The 17,129-nt window shown below is 39.7% G+C and overlaps 3 protein-coding genes and 1 long non-coding RNA gene across 4 annotated transcripts in view; 3 read left to right on the top strand and 1 right to left on the bottom strand.

Moving 5' to 3' along the window:
• The window catches only part of LOC136436720 (uncharacterized), a 72,765-nt gene that overhangs the window by 17,593 nt on the left and 38,043 nt on the right, over window positions 1–17,129 (top strand). The gene's annotated exons all lie outside the window — the stretch shown is intronic.
• LOC136436685 (U11/U12 small nuclear ribonucleoprotein 35 kDa protein-like) lies at window positions 226–5,191 on the top strand. The gene is made up of 3 exons (XM_066430881.1): window positions 226–783; window positions 1,948–2,100; window positions 2,560–5,191. Exons 2-3 carry the CDS (start codon window positions 1,954–1,956, stop codon window positions 3,340–3,342), a joined length of 930 nt encoding a protein of 309 aa, XP_066286978.1. The 5' UTR covers window positions 226–783; window positions 1,948–1,953; the 3' UTR covers window positions 3,343–5,191.
• Window positions 8,844–11,232, top strand: LOC136436690 (transcription initiation factor TFIID subunit 13-like). The gene is made up of 4 exons (XM_066430895.1): window positions 8,844–9,186; window positions 9,416–9,500; window positions 10,009–10,106; window positions 10,469–11,232. The coding sequence occupies exons 1-4, from the start codon at window positions 9,148–9,150 to the stop codon at window positions 10,643–10,645; spliced, it is 399 nt and encodes a 132-aa protein (XP_066286992.1). The 5' UTR covers window positions 8,844–9,147; the 3' UTR covers window positions 10,646–11,232.
• On the bottom strand, window positions 10,804–16,484 carry LOC136436652 (uncharacterized protein C6orf118-like). Its single transcript, XM_066430820.1, has 8 exons — window positions 15,575–16,484; window positions 15,011–15,136; window positions 14,254–14,438; window positions 13,634–13,695; window positions 13,212–13,399; window positions 12,687–12,740; window positions 11,906–11,967; window positions 10,804–11,670 (listed from the first exon to the last, which is right to left on the bottom strand). The coding sequence occupies exons 1-8, from the start codon at window positions 16,361–16,363 to the stop codon at window positions 11,610–11,612; spliced, it is 1,527 nt and encodes a 508-aa protein (XP_066286917.1). The 5' UTR covers window positions 16,364–16,484; the 3' UTR covers window positions 10,804–11,609.

Below are 17,129 nucleotides of genomic sequence, written 5' to 3'. Positions count from 1 at the left end.
GGAGGAGCTTAGACGAATGGGGCCAATCAGCGAGCTCGTTCAAAATCGGAACGAATATCTGACTAACAGCCGTTACGGATACACGCAGGGTCAGACTCCGTGGTTAGCAAACGAATTCTTTTGAGCCAGCGGTCACTACGGAGGTTGGTACTCAGGCTAAACTGGAACAGTCCTACCTGACCGAAAATTCTACTCTACTCTACTCTACTCTTGTTTTGGCTTCCCAAACCCTAACTGTAAAACTAGCAGCGTATTCGCAAAATCATTATAAGAAAATTTTTATCATGCTATTTTGAAAATAAACGTACCTCAACAACGAAGAAAATTAACATTCTATTATCAAAATTGTATTTACAAAATGTTCTTAATCTCTTTATACGATAATTGACGAAAAACATCATGACATGCAACCTGTTTGACGCTGCTACAAATAGTTTGCTATTTTAATGCGTTATCTCGGAATAGACCATTCATTTCGCATTGTGAAAGATTTTATTCAACTCAGTTACAACATCAATATTAACAAACAAACAAGGAATCATATTTCATATGTTGAATTAATGATTAGTCAGATTTGAGTACATTTTGCTCTTTTAGAATCTTGAAATGATATCGAAACTTTTTATTCAATAGTTCACGCCCCCACGGAGATAGTGGCAAAATCCATCATGGCGGAAAGTGAAAAGATTTTAGTTTGCGTGCAGATTTGAGTGTGTTTCATCCCGATTTTCAACCTTACTGCGGCACCCACATACTTAAAGGCTCATAGAAAATCTTCCAAAGGTAATCTTTAAAGTCTACAACCTATTTTACTGTCGTAACTACTGTTGTACCGTTATTATCTATGCCGTTTTATGTGAGTGGGGGAGGGCAGAAATTTGTCTGAATGAGATGTGAGATGTTCAGTTCATGGAACACCACGGTGAAACTTTATTTTGGAAAATATTTCAAGTTCTTTGTTACTGAACTCATTTACGTGGTACAAGAGTTATTCTGACAGACAATTGATCAGATTTTACAGAAAAGTTAGCCAGTTACGGTCGTTCAAATTCAATGTCGAAATTGAATTTGGATTAAGTTCAACACTGAAGCTAGGAAATTTATATGTCGCCTTCGATGCTTCATCAAAATGCTATTGGTTTCTTGTAAGTACAGCAATACTACTTTCAAATCAGAGGTTAGGCTTGGGCTTTGTTTTGAACCTTGAACGTCTTTTTTGACGTTTTTGTCTGACATTCTTCTATTTTATCAGCTTTTCTTTGTGTACAAAGTATACAAAATAGAAACCCAAACAAAAACGCCTTAAAAGACGTCCAATACAAACCGAAGCCGAACTTCTCAATGAAAGCTTTGCAAGTTGACTCTTAACAGAGAACCAACTGTGCTTCCCAGAACAAAAATCTGGTGTGGCTACATCCAAGAGATATGCCTTCATTGTAGGATAGATTAACCTTGTAGTATTGTTGATATCATGCCATACATTGTACCATGTACGATTGTTGTGCAATAAAGTTCACTTCACTTCACTTATGAAGTATACCCCCTTAGGTAGGAGTAGGGGGGAGGAGTTGAGACTTCAGGCTACAACCCGATACACACTGGGAAAATTTTCTGGACGTACAACAATGACGTACATCACCTTTTTTCATGGGTGTGAACGGGCCCCGCGCCACGTACGTCTGGCATTTTCCAGAAAATTTTCCCAGTGTGTATCGGGTCTAGGGTGGGTAGGCCTAGTGCCTGTCTCGGAATGACTCAATGGTGGGAGCTGTCACAACCGAGTCGAGCTGTCACAACCGAGTCAGGCGGGTATTCCACTCAGTGACTGGGGGATGGTATGGAGGATAATCAGTATCTTTATGTATGTGGCATGCAAAAAATGAAATCCAAGCAGTGTCAGGTGACTCAAGTCAGTACTGTATGGAAATTGTTTCTGTATTATTCCAGTTCACCATGGATGACCAGTCCAGCTGGGTGTGGTCACCCATCGCCAGGGTGTATAACCCCCTGAGGGCAGGCAGTATCGACGGCACTGACCTTGACCCTCATGACAGGGCTGTGATCAGGGCCATGGATGCGAAGTACAAACCTAACAAACAGGTAATGTTTCAGCATACCGTAGAGTCTGTTTAAAATGAAATTTTGTCAGCAGGATATGATATTGAACATTATGCAGATACTAACATTTGTGTTATGAGTGTTTTTCCATTTCAAGCCATGGTCTTCTGGTAGTATACTATACAGTAGGATAATGTATAACTAATAATCCTGTTATCAATTTTAGCTGAATGATTTATAGATAGCAGGGCCTCAGAATGTGTCATAACACATAAGTGCTACATTGATAGCACTTCATAATGAAATACTAGTAGCGGCCACAGTGTTTGGCAAAATGTCATTGAGTTTATTGTTATCAAGATTTTAAGGTAAAAGAAAATAGTGACTATGCATTACATATAGCACAGGTAATGTAAGAGATTTATTTGCAAGAAAAAGATAGTAGTTGATACCTTCAGTGTTAAGTGTATTTTAATGAGGCTATGAATGTTATTTTTCCAGGTGAAGGGAGACCCAAGACGTACCCTGTTTGTGTCCAACCTCAACCCCAAGACAACTGATGATTCCTTGGAGAAAGTCTTCTCCAAATTTGGGGACATTGTCAGAATCAGACTCATCCGAGACATTGTGACAGGCTACTCCAAGCGATATGCCTTCATCGAGTACACAGATGAAAAATCCATGTGGCACGCTCACAGAAAGTCCTACAAGATGGAACTAGAACAGTATGAAATATTTGTGGATGTGGAAAATGCACGGACGCTAAAGGGATGGGTTCCACGAAGACTAGGGGGCGGGCTGGGGGGAATCAAGGAGTCTGGACAGTTGAGGTTTGGCGGCAGAGCCAGACCTTTCAGGAAACCAATCACTGTTCAAACAGAGGGAAGGATGAAGAGATTGAAAGAGGAGCCAGAGGACACCAGAGATCCGTATGAAAGAATGAGAGAAGAGAAAGAGAGGAGGGGATATGATAGGGGGAGGGATAAGGATAGAAGTAGAGAGTATGAGAGATACAGAGATAGGCACGGGGATAGAGACAGAGATAGGGAGAGAACCATGGATAGGGATAGAGAGAGGGGTATGGAAAGAGGTGGATATGAGGATAGGGTAAGAGGTAGGGACAGGGATAGAGACAGAGATAGGGAGAGATATCGTGAAAGAGAAAGAAAGCGAGATAGGGACAGAAGTGAGGAAAGAAATGACAGAAAACACAGGAACACGGAAAGGGAGGCACAGAAGATACAGGATGTAGGAGACAAAAGGTCTCCTTCACCTGTCACATAGTACAATATATACATAACATGTACACGAAATGTATGGAGACTCGGAAGAACCTTATGTCACAAGAATAATAGTATACCCTCATGTTCTTTATACTATATGCACATATACTAAGTTGCATATTCTTTTGGGTCATTCACATCTACTGCATGGCATTGTACATGTTCTCATCTTGTGGGAAAGTATGCAGTAGAAAGGCCAGTTGTGCTTGCATGTGGTAAATCCATGATGTCACCGATTAAACATTTAAAAAGGTTCAAGGGTTAGAAAAACGTTTGCACCTATTTACAGCACTAGGTAATATTCACCATTTTTTCCCCAGTTCACAAAGCAAGTGTATTTAAAACAAAAGTTATGACAAGAGATTTCTATTTCACTGGTTCCTGTTGATTTGAAAAATAAAGGTTTATGTTGTTGCATGATAGATGTGTATTTTTCTGATATTTGACTTTGTGGATAAGTGATATTTAACATACAATGTCATCTAATTTGATGAAACTGTTATTTTATTTGAAGACGTTTTCATCTTGTAACCCTTGCTAGCCTACAGCTACTTCAGCACCATTGACTGCAGCATACCAATCAATAGGTTACTTAAAGGAAAGCTACACAAAAAATTGAAAATCTTTCTATGCTATGCTTAATATATTCCAAAGTCAAATTCTTACTTCAAGTTTTTTTCACATAAGTCCGTCATAGTTCTGGGATTTTCCACAGTTTGCAACTTATTCCGTGCTGACGCCTTCTCACCTGATAATTGAATTATATGACGTCAGCGTTTCAAATTTTTCACCTGATGATTGTATTATATGACGTCAGTGTTCTAAAATTCAATCATCAGGTGAAAAATTTGAAACACTGACGTCATATAATTCAATTATCAGGTGAGAAGGCGTCAGCACGGCATGAGTTGTGGAAAATCCCAGAACTATGACGGGCTTAAGTGAAACAACTTGAAGTAAGAATATGACTTTGGAATATATCAAGCATAGCATAGAAGGATTTTCAATTTTTTGTGTAGCTTTTCTTTAAGTGACATAAAAATGACTGCTCTTGCATTCAGAGTGATCTAAAATAGAAGAAGCACCCCTGATCATGAGAAATCCTGGTACTCATATAGGAAAAAGGAACCACATGTACTTAATGGATAATGACTTGACTGTATACAATGCCTTGTAAATAGTGGATCATGTAATTGCACAGCTTCAAGGATAGAGTTGAGTAGTGATGGTAATCTTAGTGTGTATAATTTAGTTCATAGATTACATGCGTCACCACATTTGTACTCAGTCTTTATATTTTGTTGTGTTAAGCAATTGATGTGACATCTTAAACTTTTACAAATTTTGTTTTTGCAACTTATGTTTATGAATGCAGCTCAGTACAGAAATGTAATCATGTATATACAAGCTTATAGCCATTGCTTGAAAATCAAATACTCCTTTTTTTACTCACATAACATACCATTGCAAGAAGAGTCAAGAGTGTCAGAATATCTTTATTACTATCATCACAAATGGAAGCATTTGTACAGCTTGTCTTTAATCTTAGAATACTTACTAATAAGAGACAACTTGGTATAGTTAAGAGACAACTTGTGTTTTACATGTATGGTGAATATATGTTCCTGTTGTATGAGGTATGTATTCAGAATAAACGCCTATGCTTCTTGTACATGTACATGCTGTTGTAAAAAAACATAGAAACAGGTTATGTTTTCAAAGTACTATTTTAAACAACTGCCTGAGATGACATTTATTTTGGGGCCTGCCACAAATTCCAAAGATATCATCCAAATTACTGGTGTTTTTCTTTCATGCTAGATAAAATGATAACTGAGCTTACTCCCTTTTACAAAAGCACACGGCATAGAGTTTTCATTATCCATCTTGATTTCTTAATTGTTGACATCAAAATGCCCAAACTGTATGTATCATCTTGAATAGTAAGTTTTACCATATTGCTTTTGGTTCACTGTCAATTATCTAATCCACCAAGAAGTAAAACTAGCTAGCACATGCATCCTACAACTTTAATATTCCCATTCATAAGATCATTCTAAATCCAAAAAAATTCATTGAAAAGGTCAGTCTACATATGGAAGAAAATTTCCTCTGTATTCCTCATCACAGCTTCACTTCACAATCATAATAAGTAGAACTTTCTCTTGGACAGCCATGCACATCAATTGCTGATGACAGTCTCCAGTCAAAAGTTGCCAGCTCTTCTGTACAATTGCACTGCAAAACTCTGGAAAGAAAACACAATGTTATAGCCATGAATAAGGTCTACTAAATAGCCTATGCCAGACAAGTACCAGAAAAATCCATAGTACAGTGTATTCTTAGGAATGATTAAAAGCATTGTGTGGCGCAATCGGTAGGGTGTTTCGCCCACAGCCGAGAGGTCCCGGGTTCGAAACCACCGATATGCCCCAATGTTGTTCCCTTGGGAGAGGCACTTAACACGACTTTCCTCACTTCACTCAGGTGTAAATGAGTACCTAGCTTCGGTTTGGGACGTCCCTTGGATAAGACTTTAAATGGAGGTCCCATGTTTGAGGAGAGCCACACCTCGAGCATGTTAAAGAATCCACCGCACTTATCAAAAAGACTACTAGTACTAGGCGTCCTTCCCAGTGTGAGTGGATCATATAATTCGTCCGGATATGCAGCTTGTACTCTTCAGTACAAACCTGGTGTGTACAAACCTGGGGTCCTCATTAGCATAATTTTTGGCCAGGTGCATTCACCTTTCCTAATGGTACCTACATCTTAAAGATGACATCCGCAGCTGTCACGGTAAGGGTAATACAAGTTTATGCATGAATTATGCAAATGAGGTCCTCATTAGCATAATTCATGGCCAGGTGTGATCACCTTTGCTAACGGTACGTACATGTCAAATCTGACATCTGCAGCTTTTCCGGTAAGGGAATTACAAGTTTAAGCATAAATCATGCAAATGAGGTCCTCATTAGCATAATTTATGGCCAGGTGTGTTCGCCTTTCCGAAAGGTACCTACATCTCAAAGATGACATCCGCAGCTTTTACGGTAAGGGGCATACAACTTCATGCATCGATTATGCAAATTGGGTCCTCATTAGCATAATTTATGGCCTGGTGTGTTCGCCTTTCCTAAAGGTACCTACATCTCAAAGATGACATCCGCAGCATTTACGGTAAGGGACATACAACTTTATGCATACATTATGCGAATTAGGTCCTCATTAGCATAAGTAATTGTCAGGTGTAGTCACCTTTCCTATAGGTACCTACATCTCAAATATAACATCCGTACCATGTAACATAAGGTACATATAACTTTCTGTAATACCATTAGTACAGGTACCCCCTGACATCTGCTTGGTCCAGACCTGGGAAGTGTAGGAGGGCTTATGTTACAGTATGACCTAGTTCTTGCTGGCCCCGACAGAAAATAACCAAAAATTGCATCAAACAATTGCAAAATAAATCATTTTGAAGTAGTGTATGCCAAAAAAAATAATGGGGTCCTTTGGGTAAATATCCAATGGACAACTAAACCAAATTTCAGGTCCTCAGGTTTCAACACCACGGCACTGGAGGCCATCATGTGCGACTTTTGTCTGAAAATGACCAAAAAACCTCCATAAAATCATTTTAAAAACTTATATCAAAAAATTTTTAAAAGGGTCTAGGGGTATACACGTACTCTACCTGCATACCAAATTTCAGCTAATTTGGTCAACGGACGACCGAGAAGAAGCGATTTGAAGGTTTGACAGGAGAAGAAGAAGAAGAAGAAGAAGAAACCTTACAAAAACAATATGTTTCGTTGGCGAAACATAAATATAGACAAATGGATTTTCACAAACCATGATGAAGGTATGTGTCCCTTGACTAGCAGCTAGACGTTGAATCCCAGGCTTCTCATGCACTCTTTGTGTGCTTCTATGAGGTCTCCACAGTTCTCCTCTCCTTTCTCTATGATACTGCGGGTAAAGACAAAATACTCCTGTCACATCTATGAAATTGATAGTCAAACCTGTACAAGTGACCACCTCTTCATAAGGACCATCTAGCAAATGTGACCACTTTTTGGTGACTCCTTCTTAAGATGATTCCCCCCCTCCTTTTTTAGGGGGGGGGGGGGGCGGGAGGCACACATTGACACAATCCTGTCTATATAGTGACCACCTGGATGTCCACCACAGGTGATGATGATGACGCAGACTTGATGCCAATTTGGCATCTTGGGTGACATTGTAGTCCAAAGCTGAGGCACAGACTATTGTCCACATAGACCACTTGTGCACTGTGCTTGAGTGGTCTTCTTGAGCAGGTTTGACTGTACAGTAATATCAAGTACGAGTATATATATATTTTTTTTTTGCAAACAGCTGATGGCTTTCCTGCTGTACAATAAAGATGAAGTCAGTTATATGTTTATAATAAATTCTTCCGTTGTCGGCCTTGCCTCTATTCTCTTGCAATTAGTGAATTAAAAGATGTGGGCCACTGTGTAATGATATGAATGACTGGGCCCCTTTATCGATTTCAAGGGCATAAATGAGCAACTATCAACGTGACCTTTAGTAGCACCATGACATATTGTACTGTCCTAAAAACAAGACATTCCAATTTAAACTACAGCTAGCTTGTTAGCATTTCTAGTGACCCAGACATATATATTTAGACAAGTACCATATTTAAATAGTCATATCAAATAGGTGATATCTATCACAGTTAACCTTTTAAGAAATTAATTTTTTTGGCCCAGATTGTGGTCACTATTTCATTATGTAGCAATAGCATTTGCAATGAGCTACAGCTATATAAATCATATACTATAACTACTAGTACCTAAAATAGGTCAATGACCTTCATAGGCATTCACAGTGTCACAGCTGGCAGCTGCTGTCATGTCGATGTCTGTCACGTAGACAAATGGTAATGGCTCTTTACAAGATAACTCAATTAAAATCCACATACCCCTAACCAATGGGTATAAGGCAATCAAATATTCTTTGCTCGTTTATTTGTATTTGACTTCAACCAAGAAGCCAGGGATCGATTTTTCGTGCAAAACCAATACTGGACCCTGCGAAAGTAGGTCAATCATATAGCGGATCACGTTTCCCTAACACTAACAAACAGCTGAGTCTGGGAGTGATATAGGGGTTGGTAGGATCCTAGAGGTCACTAGACAAACGCCCTTTGTTCGTGATGTCTTCTTCTCTTTGTCTTAAAGACACGCCGACATTTAGGTAGAGTTACAACACTCAAAGGGTGGGAGGGGGGCGGATCACATGGTGCAAACTTGCTGAGCTAGAGGCCAAATGAATGTCGTAAAAACATAACAGCGTTGCACTGCCACAAGATAAAGTGATACAGTGGTATATGAAATCATAATTTTTGCCACAAAAATGTAGCGTTAGACGAAAACAAAAGCTTGAGAATGCTGATGTTACGTCTTAGCAGACGACGCTTTAGCCTTTAGCACGTTGCGTAAGCACAAGCATGACTATGCAGGAACTTACCAAGCGTCTCGGACCTTCTTCGTCTCGGGACAGGCGCAGCACGGCTTCAGCTTGGGCTTTTCACCTTCCCCGGCCTCTTGGACACCTTCTGGGGGCGCTGGATCAGACATAACTGGCAAAGTTTTCTTCCAAATCGGCTCCAAAATGTTACAAAAGACCTGGATGTCCTACAGAGCTTCACCTTCAGCTCGTACTCAGGGTTAGCAGGTAAAGTACCCTGGGAACGATAAATACTGACAGCTGATTGGTTGAAATAATTCAGGGGCAGTACATCATCATCATCATCATGGCGGAAGGAGGTGAACATGAAAACATTCCTGCGGAGGTAACTGTTTAAAACTCAGTTTTCTGAATATTTGGGACATTATTGGGGTGTCTTACAAGACTAGGGATGTCTTAAGACTGTCTTGACACTGTTTGTTATTAAGATATTTCGCTAAACGGTGACTATGGCTAAATATCTAGGCGCCATCCCAGCATCATCATGAAAATCGGAGCAAAATTTTTTGTTCCCGTGTACTGAATCGGCTTGACCTTTTTGTTTACATGTATAGCTTGAAGAGGACCCTCCAGAGGAAAAGGAGACCAAAGACACACCAACAGCTGCAGGAGGCAAAAAACGGATCTTTCAGAAGGAATGTAAGTATTCAAACATGGAGACCACAGTCCCAGTCATATTTCACTTTTTAAATATTTCCACTCAATACTTCTGTATAGACTGCCATCACTATTATGTTACTAGTACAGAAACAGTCATATCTCCAAGCAGGTCTGTCGGTGGTTAGACAGTATCTATAGGCCAAACAGTATCCAACAGTATTCGGCCCAAATTATGTCTTACTGATAGATCTGCTTGAAGATTTCAGGAACATATAAAGATACAACTGGAAATCCTGTTTTCTGACTGGGTGCAGGACTTTGCCACTGAAACTGAACAATTCCTCACCCCAACATCTGCTTAGAGATTAGGTACTGCCAAGGAGGTTAAAAAGAAACTCATTGGGTACTGCCTTTACTTAGTACCAAGGCTAAAAGTAAAGTGGCTATATATATAGTACATAAACTACATATCAGCATTAGTCTCTCCTTATCCCCATAACCTGTGTGTACATTACTCGAGAGTACATGACACTGCTTATTTTCACAGTACGCTGTATGATGTACGGATTTGGAGATGACCAGAACCCTTATGCTGAGTCTGTAGACTTACTGGAGGACCTGGTCATCGAGTTTATCACAGAGACGGTCAGTTTGACTTTTGATTCTAGAGTTTTGTGTCTGCTACTGTTTGTGCTTTTCGTTTTGCTTTTTGATCTTGACCTGTCACTCTCAGCATGCTGTTTCAACTTGTCCAGAAGTGAAGAAAATGAAGTACTCATATATTGTGGTATTTGTGTATTTCTTAGATAAGCGTGCATGTAGAAGTTGTTAAAAGAAAGATTATGATTAAGTCTAATGGTAGATATTATGGATAATCCTAGTATTGAAATTTATCAACGATGTTGTTGTTGATGTGTTAGTATATACATCAAGAAGAGCTGTGATCTTAGGCCCAAGAAAGTCAACATCCAAGTCGTCTTAATGATTTTACTTGTAATATTTCACAGACACACAAGGCCATGGAGGTCGGAAGACCAGGGAGAGTTCAGGTGGAGGATATAGTATTCCTTATCAGGAAAGACCCAAGGAAATACGCACGAGTGAAGGACTTGTTAACCATGAACGAGGAACTAAAGAAAGCCAGGAAGGCTTTTGATGAGTCGACTTATGTTAATGTCGCCTAGACATTATTTTCTATCTTCCTTCCCCATTCCATCATGTCGTGCACAGAGACAGGGACAATTTATGGACAAATCTTACTTTTATTCTGTCGCACCTAATACTAGTATTGTTTCAGAGATTATTAGCAACAAGTTTGTAAGAAATCAGGCAAAGTCTCAAAGATGCGTCAATCATATGTATTGTACTATACTTCACATATTGCTTCCTTTTATGGAGCACTCTCTTTATCAAACTCTTTCACAAAAACACTTTACATTGCTATAACTTTTTGTACATGTATTTACACTGTTGTGTTCACTTATTTTAAACTGAAAACACTAGCAAAATGGGAAACCAGACTTCTTTGTAGATATTTCTCAAGTTAATTAGAGCAACAGCTGTTTCAGGAATATTGATCTATTGTAGGCAAAGGGTAGCCTGTGAAAAAATTTCTTTTCTATCAAAAAGGAAAACACTGCAGAATGAAAACAGATCAATATGTAACATAATATTGATATCACACTGCAATAAAGAACAATGTAATTGTTAATCATGTTCATTGCTGAATGACAACATAACTTACGTATGAAATAAAGGAAGAATCTCATTTGAGAAGTTTGACTTTTCTTATACGTGTCTGGCATGTGAAATAATGTGACAAGTAATCTCTCTTAATGAATTAACACCATTGAACATTGCTTGTAGACAAAAACAGTAGTAAACAGCCTTTTTCAGGCCCACAAGCTAGTGTGTATGTATTGAGGTATTATACTGTTTGTAGTTCAATTTCAGCTGGTAGCTTTATTCAGGTTTCACCATGAAGATAAGATCTCCTAAAGCAGGACGTTACAAATTATATTTTTGCTGACAAGTTTTATTTACAAATATTTCACGATGAGTTAGCAAACCATTCCTTTTACAAAGAAGGTTTTTGGCATCATTGGTGCCATCGGTCCATTCCACTGCAATAGAGATTGACAGCTATGACTAATAGTCCATTTTCCCCAGGCTGAGAACCTTGTCTATGTTGATGTTCCTCCAAAGTTTCCTAAAACATGGAGAGAAAATACATAAACTATTGACTCGTAATGATATTTTTCATCACCATGCATAAATAGTATATGACTTGTCTGAATCCTCTCTATATATGAAATGGAATTGTAAAACCTGAGATTTATGACAGAAATTTCTATCATTTCTCCATCATATTTGTTACATGCTGTATCAGATGATACAAAGACACACTTAGAGACATGACTCAATTGTAGACAAAAGTATCTCACCTCGCATCCCTTTGTGGAACATCTTCCCCCTCTAGATAGTCCTCTAGTTCTTCTTCCAAGTCCTGCAAATATATCATAGGATAGGTGTCAGGGGTTTTTCTAGAAAAATTGAAAAAGAGGGAGCACACCCAGGCGAGGGAGCGAATTCTATGTATTTATGGAAGACTCATTGCTGAGTGAAGGCTGTATGCTGGATACTAGTATTAAACTAGAGTCTGAATTTGACAAGGGGGTGCCCGGCTGAAACAAGAGGGCGCAGCGCCCCTCTTTCCTGATTTAGATGAACCCCTGGGTGTGAAAGATGCACACTTTAGTCTAGAAGTTTCAGTTTCGTTAAAGATTCAAATCTTGGAGTAAACAAAAGGAAGGACCTATACTATAGCAGGGCTCGAAATACTGAGTGCATGTGCACCCTTAATTGGACCTGTGCACCTAATTTTTGACTGGGTGCACCAGTGCAACTAGATATTTTGGTAGGCTATAGGGTAGAGGTACTATTGTACACTGGTATACAAAACATGCTTGAAATTCAAATATCTGAAAAAGTAATATAGCCTTTGTTGCACTTTGATGCATAACTTGTTTGAAATTCCAAAGTTTAAGCTATAGAATTCAAGAATGAAGTTCTTAAGAGCATTAAACTTGAATATGTTTTGCTCACATTCAGCTCTATTCTATGCGGTGCAGCCAAAATTCTTTCTGTGCACCTGATTTTTTTGCAATAGAGATTATGTAGCTTCAGAACAATACAACAAAACTAAATTCAGTGAATATATATTACCTGAACTTGCTTCTCCAAGTACTCGTTCTGTTTCAATATCCTTTGGATGTCAATCTGAAAGAAAAATGACATGTTTGTATAAGCCACAATAAAAATTTATGATAACTTAAATATTTTCATCGCTCTAAAACTTAATGAAGTATTTGTAAAAATTTTTTTGGATTTGGCAACTTCAGGGTCATCTGTTAGTCTTTAATTCATCTCAATCAACGGATTGCATTCGTCATTTTGGATGGTGACGTAAAGCCGGCAGCCCCGTGTATGAGGGAGCTTTGGGCGTAAGCCTCAAGCGCCAAACCTCTGCTTGTAAAAGAACCTAACACACTTATCGAGAAGAGTAGGGGTGACCCGGTGTGCTTGGCCAAAAACGCGAGCCGTAGCAAAGCCGCATTGCACTACCACCTAAGCTACTTGAAAAAGCATCATGCTTAACCTCAATTGAGGATGCCTGCTTTACTTTATTTACAACCTTGAAGACAAAGTTCAGCTTTGTCAATATAACCTTAAAGATCTATGATACCTTACCTCAGTCTCTTTGAGTTGGTGGTCCAGATTCTGACAGACCTGAAGAGGAACAAACTCCTCCTGCAGGTTGTGTCTGATGGCCTCCATCTCATCCAGATTGTCCAGAATCTCTGCGTATAGATCCCTGATCTGTTCATCTATCTCCTTCGGTGGACTCTCTTTGTACACAAACAGCTTGGACTTGGGTTCTACATGGGAGGGAAAGGAAAAGGGAAAGGGTTGATTGCTATTTATAAGACATTGTATTGATGATTGAAAATCATATCTTATGATATGGCCTGTGCTGTGCTGTTCATCCAAAAATTTTTCATTGCCCCTGCATCCCTTGTTCATCTCTAATGCCATTCTCTACTAGCCTAATAGATTGCCAATAGAACAGCTTTGATAAGGATAATATTTAGTGATTAAGTGCACTACACTACCTTTTGCTTCTTCTTCAGCTGCTGCTAGACTCTCTCTGGCCTCTTGAAGTTCGTTTCTCAACCTGTGAAAATAAAAGGTGGAAGTTTCAGTATTGTACATGTGTATTACATCATTAACATGGAACTGAGTAACTGTTTCTGGCATACATGCATTTACATGTATGTACCTATAACTTGAAAACACAATGGACCTAAATCAAAACAGAGCTAGATGACTCTTGTAAATTTGAAAGCAACCAAATCATCAGTTGTAAACTCAAAATGTGTGCAAAAATATCTTGTTTTGTCCCGTGATAAAAAACATGTACCAATCTGACCATGGAAGAAAGTCTTATCTTAACTGTAAGGAGACTTGTTTGTTGGTCAATCCTTATATGAACTGACCTGTCATTGGTTCTGAGTTGGTTAGGAGTAAATCACGATGAGACTTATGGTTGGTCAATCATTATGTGAACTGATGTGTCATTGGTGCTGAGTTGGTTAGGAGTAAACCGTAATGAGACATATGGTTAGTCAATCATTATGTAAACTGACCTATCATTGGTGGTGAGTTGGTTGGCTGGTTGGTTGGTTAGGAGTGAACTGTAATAAGACATACGGTTGGTCAATGATAAACTGACCTGTCATTGGTGCTTAGTAGGTCCTTAGCTTGCAGCTCCAGTGTCCTGACCTGCTGCATGGCCTCCTGCACCTCCCCAGGTGGTACAGGACTCTTGTCTGAGCTGGTGCTCAGGTGTTCGTACAGCAGTCTGGGCTGGAGGTTCTGAGACTCCAGCAGGTGGGACAGGTACGCATCATACTCTTTCTACAGGGGAGGAAATACATGAGTGTTAATACAGAAAACCTTTCCATGTGAAAACACAAAACTTGAGCTGTATTAAAGAACAGTACATCTCCAAGAAGATGTAGAAGCTGGGCTTGTTTTGAGTGCTCGTTTCTGACACAGGAGGGTATCTGTTCTAAAGTAAAAAATTCCTTATCTGCAGAAAAACATACAAAACATATGCTCAAAACAAGCCGGACTGCTACATCTGTTTGGAGATTACAGTATGGCAGCAAATATGTTCACAAACAAGACAAAACAAAACAATAACAGGCAATAAATAGAGAGTGAGTTGTATAATAGGATCTGATTTATTGAATAATTTCATGGCATGCACGGTTGACCAAATCTTTTGTCACTGATGACACAGAACATCAATAAAACACAAATGACCTTTTCCATCTCAATCCCAAATCCAATAGAATACTACAAAGTTCAATTCATAGTTTTCATCTATAGTCCAGCTATTATCAACTATGTCTTATATATGTTTTGATGGTAGCTAGACCATTCAAGATTTATTATTCGTATCACTATCAACTTAAAAACCTCACCTTAATTTTGTTCAGAAGGTCCCCAAATACTGGAGACTCCTCACACAAGTCGTCCAACACTTCCCTATGGGCCTGGAGGCGGTGAAGACGGCTGTAGTCACCTCGGGCATCCAGCTCATCAAGGAACTGTACAAGACAATGTCAGAGGGCAACAATATTATTACCAGAAATCTTTAGAACAAAACATGAATGCAGCATTTGTTGCGTAAAGGAAAAATCAAGAATATCTACTAAAATAAATTCGGATTCAAAATACTTGTGTGCAGAGATATTGATTAGTGACAATTATCATATTTTCCTTTTTTGCGGCCAGCACTTAATTTCATGATTTTATCATGGACATGATTTTATAGAACTAAAAGTCTGCTCATTCACTTACATCAGCCCACTCGTTTGAAATTAATTTGAAAAGGAAAAGATCTTAAGTTCAAAGAAACCAATGAGGTTTATATCAAGAAACCTCCTTCCTTTCAGGAAGAAACTCATTTCATAGCAAGAAACCTATTTGTTTTGATGAACAAACACATCAGTACGTTTTTCCTCGTCCTACTGTCATAAACTTACCGCGTTCAACTTGGCCTCGTGATGATCCACTGCCTTCTGTCCGGTCAGGACTTTCCTCTCGTTAGCATCCCCCATTCTCATGACATCACTCTCAAACTCCTTCAGTCTACTGAACTGCTCCTTCTTAGTTACCCCTGCTAGGTAAGACTGCATGAAGGTGCGATCTTTCATAGTTCTTAGCTTGTGAGCGAAGTCTACCGATTTTGTTTTAGGTTCTGCTGGTCTTCTTGGCGAGTGGAGTAACATTTCAGGCATGTTTAACTCCTCGACTCTCACGTTGTCGTCGATGTATGTTTGTCGGCTTTGAGTGGGGTAAGACTGGGTAAGACGTTCGTGGTCTTTCCTGTCCTTCTCCCCGATTGACGGGAGAACTGTCCGGCTCCGTTCGCCACCGCTACGGGAGGGGAGGGCCCCGGTAGGGGACGGGAAGAGCGAAGTCGCCGGTAAACTCCCCGCCGTGCCCATGCTGAACTGGCGAGCCGTTTCCGACATTTGTCGTAGTTTCTCCCGCTGGATTCGTACAGCTTTCTGTCCCTTCGGGATGACGCTTGGCTCTCGTAGGGAGAGGTTGGCTTTGCCGGAGCTCACCCATGGTTGGTGCGTCGCCCTTTCTGGCGGTCTGTAAAGTTTGTCGTGGTTGAGGTGACCGCTCGCGATGGTCAAGATGTCGTCCCGATGTTTGTCCAGTACAGTGTCCATCAGCCTACGGAGCTCCTGCTCGCGTACAGTCCGTGTTTCCGCCATCACTGGCTCCTTAGGTGCCTTGTACGTCTCAGAGTACAAAGACATCTTACATCGCTTCAAGTATCACCAAAGATCTGAAGGAACAACGCCGAGGTTATCCGGTTTCTTCAAAACTTTATTCCAAAGGTAGCCATGTTTATTACCCAGAGGTCTGTGCGTCGTATCTATGGAAACCTGTAAATAATCCGCCCAGCTGGCGCTCAGATTCTTGTGTTGTGAACAAATGCGGGATGTGATTTGGGTCCAAAGTACGCGTATATAAAAGAAATACGCTGTTGGTACATTTCAAAGACAGATTTATCATCATACGAGGCGGATACAGGTACATTAACGGACCCCTTAATAGTTTTCTCAAGCATTTGTTGTTGTGTGTGCAAACAAAACATGAGACGTCAGAGTCACACCCCAGTTCGCCTCAGTGGACGTTCACAGTGACTGATATGGCAACAGTACATGCCGTTTGTGGTAAAAACATTCCAGGTTTACGATACAATACAGCCCGCCAATTGGTAGAACGTCAGCGGGAGCATGGTTTCATAACTGTAGTGCATATTCGGAAATACCTGAGCAGATTTGAAAGAAACATTTTATGATAGGTCAACTAGCTATAGCTGGGCACTGAAAACCTCATCACATTGTGTACATGTACGTCCCCACTTCTTCCCCTGATCATGAATTGGCATTGATTGGTGGACAACCTCATATATTAAGCTTTGAATCCTTATTCCCTGCTATGTATGCTATCCCTGTATATTGACCCAACATATATCAAAAGTCAGATATATTGAGAAACTGAGGAAGTAATAAACAG

Source organism: Branchiostoma lanceolatum, chromosome 1, assembly GCF_035083965.1.
Source record: "Branchiostoma lanceolatum isolate klBraLanc5 chromosome 1, klBraLanc5.hap2, whole genome shotgun sequence".
In the NCBI taxonomy this organism is placed as follows: Eukaryota; Metazoa; Chordata; class Leptocardii; order Amphioxiformes; family Branchiostomatidae; genus Branchiostoma; species Branchiostoma lanceolatum.
Note: the sequence above shows the minus strand (reverse complement) of the source record. Positions and strands in the feature narration are given on the sequence as shown.

Coding starts and splice junctions, on each gene's coding strand:
- LOC136436685 (XM_066430881.1), top strand. CDS start 1,954: ATGGATGACCAGTCCAGCTGGGTGTGGTCACCCATCGCCAGGGTGTAT. Junction 2,101..2,559: donor AGTACAAACCTAACAAACAG/GTAATGTTTCAG, acceptor TTATTTTTCCAG/GTGAAGGGAGACCCAAGACG.
- LOC136436690 (XM_066430895.1), top strand. CDS start 9,148: ATGGCGGAAGGAGGTGAACATGAAAACATTCCTGCGGAG. Junction 9,501..10,008: donor ACGGATCTTTCAGAAGGAAT/GTAAGTATTCAA, acceptor TTATTTTCACAG/TACGCTGTATGATGTACGGA. Junction 10,107..10,468: donor TCGAGTTTATCACAGAGACG/GTCAGTTTGACT, acceptor AATATTTCACAG/ACACACAAGGCCATGGAGGT.
- LOC136436652 (XM_066430820.1), bottom strand. CDS start 16,363: ATGTCTTTGTACTCTGAGACGTACAAGGCACCTAAGGAGCCAGTGATG. Junction 13,400..13,633: donor AGCTGAAGAAGAAGCAAAAG/GTAGTGTAGTGC, acceptor CCTCCCATGTAG/AACCCAAGTCCAAGCTGTTT. Junction 11,968..12,686: donor ACTTGGAGAAGCAAGTTCAG/GTAATATATATT, acceptor ATATATTTGCAG/GACTTGGAAGAAGAACTAGA.